At 43.4% G+C, this 8,919-nt stretch overlaps 1 protein-coding gene across 1 annotated transcript; it reads right to left on the bottom strand.

Moving 5' to 3' along the window:
- Nucleotides 1–2,282: 2,282 nt before the first annotated feature.
- On the bottom strand, nt 2,283–8,269 carry LOC111242824 (uncharacterized). Its single transcript, XM_022787689.2, has 2 exons — nt 7,866–8,269; nt 2,283–3,818 (listed from the first exon to the last, which is right to left on the bottom strand). The coding sequence occupies exon 2, from the start codon at nt 3,532–3,534 to the stop codon at nt 2,932–2,934; it is 603 nt and encodes a 200-aa protein (XP_022643424.1). The 5' UTR covers nt 3,535–3,818; nt 7,866–8,269; the 3' UTR covers nt 2,283–2,931.
- Between the last annotated feature and the right edge of the window lie 650 nt (nt 8,270–8,919).

The following is an 8,919-nucleotide window of genomic DNA, read 5'->3' as shown; positions in this document are numbered from 1 at the left end:
ATGTTTTTTTAATACATGAATGTAAACAAATTGTACCTATAGTCTTTGAAACTTCCCTTAAAATTTATAGCGGTGTTGATATATAACCCGAATGGTATCTAACGAAGATGATAGTCCCAGAGAGAACTAACCATAGCAGTCCAACATCATACGTAGATATGAGCAATTTTATCATAAACAAATTATATAATCGTACCAGAAGCAAGGCTTAGAATCGGTTTGAGCATCTACATTCATGCGTTTATTAATATTTAGGGTTTGCAGCGATTTTGATTAAAACGCGCTATTTAAAATGCTGAGAATGGAGGATAGGTAAAGGACAGAGATATGCCTTGTAACATGGCCTACACGTGCATTGGCTACAAGTAACCTTTGCTCCTATTGGCGGTGGGTGATTAATGATAAAAACAAGATTACAATCGGGTCTTCAGCAGCCATAATAAAATAATAATGATGGGGCAGCACTCCGTCGGCGACTAGCCAAATGATAGACATAACAGGGTGCTGGTCGGCGGTTCCTGTCGATTCTATGGTCACCTCTATAACAAATAGAAGCTTTTGATGAAGAAACACAATGAGACAGAACGCTAAAGAATGGTCCTCGAGACGATGAAGATTATTAATTAGTATTTCTCCTTCGACTCCTTTTGCTTCCGTTTCTTGTTGTCTGTTGTCGTTCCCACCGTTGACTCACTGTTATTGATCTCAAAAACGACGATGAATCGCTTGGGCTTGTTGAGACCCATTCTGACCTCTGTGCTCGATACTCGGCTTTGAAGTCGGGCATGTTATATTATGTACCATGCTAAACTTTGTTACTACTTTCCCCCAGTCCGTATCGGATGTAATCATACATCTACTAGAAAGAAATAGAAAGCATGAAGGGAACAGAAGAAATCTAGAGAACTTATTTTGCTAGCACTGATGCAATGTTGTTTGTCATTGCGTCTCATTTTAAACGAACTATGTTCGTTCAAGTGGACGTTCAATCAATGTGAGAATAGGCGTTCCATACATGCATCTCCATGTTTGGAGCTGTTATTCAAAGCACTGACGCCGTGGAAAAGATACAAGGCTTATTAAGGCTCGCTCTCCAATGTTCCATTTCTTTTGCAAGGATCTTCATTGCGACATAAGCATAGAAACAAAAAGCCTGCTTTCCCGTTATCCTAATACCTGTTCTTCTAAATAATAAAGCGGAATCATAAATCAGAGCTGAAAAGAATCTATTCCCAATGAGTTTCCCTGCAAATATAGAGCAATATTCATACAAAAATTCTGCCTGTTAGCGAGAGCTTGGAGCTAGGGGCAAACAGTCATTGCGCGAATTCCTCGTTAGAAGGTAACTCCATGGCGTTCTCTTCTCGGAAGATTTGTGTCTATAGATCTGGCATCCCTTCCTTTGCTATACGTCATGCTTGTTGGAGAAACATGGTACATCTGCTAAAATAGAAAGCATGAACGTCGTAGCTTGTTTTTCTTGAAATAGGTCAGCGCATAAAAGTTTTAGTATTAAAATACAGTGAAGCAGAATAGATACACATTTTTTACTCAAATCAAACTAACCATCCTTCAGAAAAACTCTACTTCAGGGAGCCTTTGCTCTCTAACGAAAGTTTAACCAGGTGCTTTATTAAAAGTTTCCTCCATTATGATATACGCCTCCATTGTGATTTGCAGATGGGTAGACAGGCTTATACGTGGTCTGTTTGCGGTTGTCTATTGGTCCTTTTGCGTATGCCGTCTAATTACATCATGTAGTTATCAAAGACATTGTGTTTACAGAGACTGAAGGAAGTTATATTGTACAACTTAAATACGTTGCTTAACTAAATGTAATATTTGATAGAGCAGAAGGCTAATCGATGCTATTGCCGCTGATTGATGATTTTCAAACGTCCACAAGCACGCTCTCCCGTTAAAATTTAACTGGGTACAAACAATTCTGACCGTAAGTCCCGATTGTCGTATGTAGGAAGGTAGTGTTTTTGTCTTAGCCAGTGTCTGTCAACTTGGAGATTGGACAAGATAAGCAAAAACGTGTTTGTAAAGTATTTTTCTTCCTACAGCCTTGACTAGTCGGAAATTCAGAATCTGGTCTCTACCTAACTACACATACAGGCAGTAGAACGAGAATTCGATTTTTTTAGCTAGCGCTTTTTTCAGCCTAGTATGCTTTTCCTTATCATGATACTCACTATACCTCTACTGCCTAGACATAATCCTTTTAAAAATATTAGATTAACATTATAGTAACGAAAGGACTCGGAGTAGTTGTTTTTCCTTCAATAATTTTTCTTTATTGGTATTTCCTCTTGTCGTTGTCCATCTTTCTTACATATCTGCTATATGTACAAATCATGGCACGATAGTATATTAGTGCAGGTAATAGTAGTAATAATTATTCTAATTATGTTCATACTGTAAAGTGCAATTGCAAAGCATGCAATGTTTCCTACAGTAAGGCACAGCCGATGTGATCATTATGGACCTTTCATCCTTATTTAATCAGGACACCGAAACGTGTCACAGACGACCACCAGGGTCAGCAACCATTATCTCAGGACTAGCAGGACTGGTTTCGCTTATTGGAACCACAAGTTGAGCATGAAACACGTAATATTGTGTTGTTCGTGTGGTACACGCCTAAAAGTTTTTGTAAAGGGTGTCAACTATTCCTCTGTTGACACTTTGGTGATAGCTGTAGAGGCTGGCTAATAACAGTGGGTATGCCCAAAAACGATCTCATTTTCGTTTATCACCATCGCCATAGAAGAAAAAAGAGATATGTACAACACTGCGCTACACCTCGTTGGCAGCGGATAAATCTATTGTATATATAAATGGAACACATAATAATAACTTAACGAGATACTTTGTACAGCAAACCGTCACAGTAAAGGGAACTCCCTACTTGTGACCATGCTCATTTCATGAGGTGGCCGATGATGGGGCAAGTGGGGCATAGTGTGAATTACGCGAAATCAGATCATCCAGGGCGGCGATGTATGTCTGCGCCATCTGCAGAGTTTCAAATTTCGATAGCTTGCGGTCATTGCCCAACGATGGAATCACATCTCGAAGGCTGTCGAATGCCACATTCAACGAGTGCATCCTGCGCCTTTCGCGGGCGTTAGCTGCGAGACGGCGTTTCTTCATCACGACGGGCGGAGGAGCTGCCGAAGACTTCTTCTTACCACCGGAGCTCTTTCCAGAAGACGTCTTTGAACTACTTGAGGTTGACCTCAGTATCTGGGAATCGATGGAGCCTGTCGAAAACTCGCTGCTTGCATCCTCCATCTCTTCGGGTGCGTTTGATTCAAGTTTAACGAAGTCGAACGTGCTTTGAGCCATTTGCGGGCTGTGAGGAGGTACAGGACTATTGCCCTGGCTACCAGCCGACGGGCTGTAGGAGCTAGTAGCAGTAACAGGGTTACAATAATAGTCTTCGTAAGAGTAGTACGACGGCTGCTCAACCATGACGGTCGGAGTCGCGTAATCGCGGTGCTCAAAATAGGTAGACACGAGCGCCATCTTCTGGGAGGGTCGGGAACTAGTCCGTAGGGAGACGTAGGAGAACGTGTAGTCGCTGCGGGCTTAAACACAAGGTCACTTCTGGTGAACAAAGGCACTTGTTCTTCTTTCTGGCTTGAGTGGTCTTCAAACCCAGAGACTAATCGGGTGTGAAGATCGAAGCCCTCACCGCACACTTTAAATAAAGAATCGCACCGTGGAGAGGGTGGCAGTCTTCCTTCTTGCCCGTCCCGCCCTATGCTCCGCCCTGAAGCACTGAAGACGCCGAAATCTGAGGGTGAGAGCTGAAGACGAACGAACCAAAGAAGAAAACTCGTTGAAGACCGTTACAGATGGCAGAAGAACTTCGATCAACATGGCAGTCGGCGCTTGACCGTCTGCAACCAAGAACTGAATGCTTATTTTTTGTATGTTGTCCCTAATGCTGTGCAGTATAATCCGGCTGGGTCCTAGGTGTGGAATTGAAATCGGTGTATAAGTCTTTTCGTCTTTCAAAATAAATTGAACATTGGGCGTTAACACCAACTTCTACCATGAAACTGGCTACTAGGCAATTGACTTGTAATTGTGCTTTAAGGCCGCACTTATTTAGTTCTGTCAAAAATAAATGTTCAAACATAAAAAAGACACTTGCATAAAACAATACGCGGATATAGTGCAGACTGTATAATATATGCGTCGCTATCTTCCCCCTTCTCCCTCCTGCTTACTAATAGACTCGAATGGTGGTTGCAAGCTAAATATTTTCCCGAAGCAGTAATTCTCGTCAAATCAACTTGAAACAGGATCATACCTGTTATTCCATATCCATATGAGTCAGTTCGATAGAGCTGTGGATAGTTTCGGCAAACGTTAGTCTGTACGGGGTAACCATTGTTCAAAACTGAGCCAGCATTTATGCGTCCTGAATGCAAAAGCTAAGACCATTTCATACAACAGGTTATTCGTTGTATTGTAGGAATGTGGACGCATAACAGCCTACGTCACGTTGCTTAGACAGTGGCAGCCTTGATCTGCTGTTATTTTGATGTAAATACAATGAATGAGCGAAAAAAAAAAAAGGCTACGATAAGTTGATCAGGACTATTTATCCCTGTCGTATGCGTTATAGTCGAAAAAGACCTAGGCTATCCAGCCTTAAACGGCGTCTGTGTCAATAGCGGTCCCTTGTCCTGTCAAAATTATATCGATCTCTTGAGAGGAACACGATTTTGATTAAGAAAGAAGGCATACTTCTTTGATACGTCCGGTTGTACCACATTCACGAGAAGTGTAGTGACGAGTGATCGAGTTCATTACAAAGGTATCACTTAAATGGTTTCGTCACTTCATGTCGTCTTGGCGTAGACAACAATGCTATTGTCGCTATCTTCGGTGTCTCCTCTGTTCCCAGAACGAATAAAGACCTCTAACGACCTCACCAGAACAGCGCAGATCTCGGACGGTTCTCATCTCAGGACTAACTGAAAGATTGGCGTTCCTCACGTCGCCGAACAGCATATAGGGAGCGTACGAGAAAGAGTCCTCGCCTCAAAGGTTGGTCTTTCTTCAGAGAACCCTTAGTCGCGTTTTTTACACTGCGCCTTTCGAACTGCGTTAGAACACACATACATTCATACGTGCGTATAGAAAGCTGCCTCGATTAGACCCAACCCCACAATTTCGTATTGAAAGGCAGTAACAACATCGACGTTGTAGAAGCCACCGAGGTAAGTGTACGAACACTGACAGCGACTGTCTATGTACAGTGTTAACGTGATCGCACTACAAAGCGCTCACCACTGAATCGACCGCGACCTATCGGTAGAGCAGAGTCAACAAGAGGTTGAGTCGCTGACAACTCCATCAGCGAAGTCGAGTACCCTCCCTTTCTACTCTCTATTCCATTCTATCTACTTTCAATATTAAATAAAGAAAGTAAGAAAGTCAGACTGGCCGGCCGACAGAGGGCAGCCTGGCGGCCCGTGAAAAGCAAAAAAGGACCTGTGACTGACTGACCAGCTTGAACAATAATGGTACGCACTAGTTGACCCATTCTGCTTCGGCGCACGTTGCAATATGCAGGCGCCGGGTTCGCAGAGATGACTCTCATGGACTGCAACAGTAGTAGATCGAAATGGTTCATCGAGCGCGGCTAGCAGGTTCCACTCTTTGTCCAAGATGGTGATCATGCCAGAGAAAGTATCGATCGGTGCGTCACGAAGTGTCTGAACGAAAGCGCAAAACACAGCTACGTTCCGCCTGAGCTCCGCGTTCGTTCGTTTGTGTTCGTTCATCGACTCGGACGGGAAAATCGGCAGAGCGAGCAGGCGAAGGCGTGCTCGTCTCGTTGTAGCAACAAGAGGGCGCGAACCCACAACTGCTTGTAGCACCGCTATTATGTCCTACATGAAAAAGACGATACTATCGAACTTCGCCGCTGCAAGCTTCAGAAGGATCAAGATGGAAGCAATAACAATAGCAGCAGTGACAGCAACTGAGCATCGGCGACAAAAAGAAGCAGGAGAATAACTATACACGTCGCAACTTCCGACGAAGCTGGTTGTTCATTTGTACGTCCACTTCGTTACAAGACGCCGACATATGACTGTGCACGGCAATCTTAAGGTGCAAAATGTCGCCGATAGACCATAGTAGTACACAGAAGTGGCCGAAGGCCAACCATGGCTCATTGTCACGCCAAGCGTGCTGTCTTGTCAATACAGTTCCGTTTAGTGAAAGTAAGTTCATCATGCGCCGAGATCAATATTCCGAAAGCTAAGCATCCGTATGTTGACCCCGTTCCGCAATCGTAGTACAATGCTGGCTCATCTTCGTAAAGAAGGTTATCTAGATATGACGATTTTCTACCTTTTCTTAGATCCATCTTAAAAATGAGCCAACATTCAGGTCTAAGGCATCTGTCTGCCACTCGCGTAATTTTTTTAGATTCTGGCACAAGCATTTAGTACAGACTATCTATTTTCAGTCCTTCGTACTAACCTATACGAATGGCAGCCTCGTACAAGTGTACGTCGAACGTTTAGACATACTCTCAGCGTACAACTTCCGTGCACTATATTAAAAAGACGCTTTTTATGGACTGTTGCGTGGTATTTTTTTCGATAATAGTTATTTGCTTAGATCCTTAATCGTGTCTTGAATTCGGACCACCCTGCGATCTAAGAGATGTAAACCATCACATCCCCTATCCACCTTTGTCCATTTCCTTTCGCTTTGTATACCCAACTTCTGGTGGTGGAATTGTGCGTGAATATCTATGGTCATTTATCATTCATTAAGCTAGACAAGCAATCGCTTCGCGGTGTGTGACTAGTTGACTTACTAACAATCAACGTTTACACTCTGTCAGACCAAGCCAAAGTTAGTAGGCATACGGGAAGCTTGAGTGTGGTCTCAAGGTATACAATTGCATTTCACTCGACCCAGGGTCTATTTAGAAACTATTTACACTCGGAGAACAATCATTCTGCCTAACAATGGACCCTATTTGAGCAAGAATAATAAGCGTCTCAACATCCTCTCTACACTGGATAGATGGAAATTGAATCGGGTCTTTTTGCTGCCGCTACAGCCATTGCAACGGCTGTTGCAAGCAAGGCTAAAGTCATATGAGCTCCTAGGCCCGTCCAGTAGAAAAGGGATCCGCGTCGTTACGAAAAATTTCTATGCAGATAATCGTGCTTACAGCAGCCGTAGTACTTCTCACGAAACGCTAGATTTGCCCACCACAGTTGGACCCCCGACCCTGTTAGCCTTTTATGCGTGTATGAACTTCCCTTTTGTGTTAGTGATTGTATTTTGCTACCGCTATTATGATCAACATTCAACTACAACCTCCGGCGTCTGCCAGTTCATTTAACTAGCATCGATCTTTGATGATATGGTACATTATGATAGCTCTATGCCATGCATTAGACTATACATTGATTTCTATGTAGCACACGTATATACAGTAGCAGGTAGAACTTAAGCCGTTCCGAACGAGGACAAAGTGTCGCAATGTTGAAAGCGCCTAGACAATCTCTACCCAGCTGAATACTACTCTTACACAGTGATAACAATAGGAAGTTATATTTTGTAAAGCTGCTCGGTGACAAACGGTACCTTCGATTCGAGGCGACTCGATTTAATAAGGCGGTGCCGTGAAATCGAGTTCTTTTTTCATGTGCTATATCTATGCTTCTCACCTCAAAATAGGATTTCGAAGTTCTAACAAAGGGACGCCACGTCATCAGTCCGTAACGCGAAGAATAAGCTTTTCAAACTCATGTGTAACATTTGATCATTGGCAAAACTGTGAGCGATAAACGACAATGGACGTTACTTACTTAACGACCTTGTATTACGCAGAACAAAATTTCAGTCGCATTCGGCGTTTTCATCTCGCGTGATTCCCGCGATGTTCCCATCGGCGTTTGCAAACTCCGCCTTCACGACGGGTTATCTTCTTTTCGTTGATACCTCCCTACCGCCATACACCAAGTTCTATATAACTATATCCGTTTCCATGCAAATCATCCGACTACTAACAAGCTCTGTTGGTGTGATACTGCCAGATCTGGCTCAGACTTGAATCTAAAATGTCGGACTTAGGGCAACCTGCCCTATGCACCGCAGTACATTATACAGGGATGTAAGGGTGGCCGGCAGAGTTTTAGTCTTGCACCGCGGAAAATGGGACGAAGCAGCGTCTAGGCGCACGGAAATGATATCGGTGCCGCACGTTAACCACACAGCAACCTGCGATACGTAAAGAGCTCTGTAATTTCACTTTCGCGTACATCACATACGTTATATATATGCATATATATGTCTGCGAATGTTATCTCTATCTAAAAGACTTAAGCCGTCTATCCGCTGTAATTAGGTACTTGATTATACCTGCAGAACGAATGCTCCTCTGTCTTGCTGTTCAGCTAACAAAAAAAAAAAGGAAAATGTCCAATATTTGGTTTTTTTTTTTCCTATTTCTACTCCATATCTTTGAGTGGTGCGTCTCTGTAGCACATAAAATCATTGAGTCAATGTATTGGGCTGAGCCATTGCCATCATGTTCAATCGGATGATACTATAATAAAGCAGCAACAACAAACGGGATTTACGGGCGACTTCAGAGGCGACTTCAATAGGTATCTTCCTTACATTCTGCTAGTAAACTCCGCGCACATGGTGCTGGGCTTGAACCATTGGGGAGTCTACGCACGAGTCACGAGGCTCGGACAGCGGGTAGACGACAGCAACGTTCACCTACAGACACAGAGACGTACCTGAAGTAGCAGTTGTAGATAGGTTGCATCGCGCTGGCACACGCATCTTCGTTGAACTACTGCCATCACAACTACTATCTTTACCGTTTCTATTGCTGCTGCTGCTGCCGCCGCC

The sequence above is a fragment of the Varroa destructor genome, unplaced genomic scaffold, assembly GCF_002443255.2.
Source record: "Varroa destructor unplaced genomic scaffold, Vdes_3.0 BEIS01000001.1, whole genome shotgun sequence".
NCBI classification, from domain to species: domain Eukaryota; kingdom Metazoa; phylum Arthropoda; class Arachnida; order Mesostigmata; family Varroidae; genus Varroa; species Varroa destructor.
The sequence above is the reverse complement of the archived record's forward strand: the minus strand, read 5'-3'. Positions and strand labels throughout refer to the sequence as shown.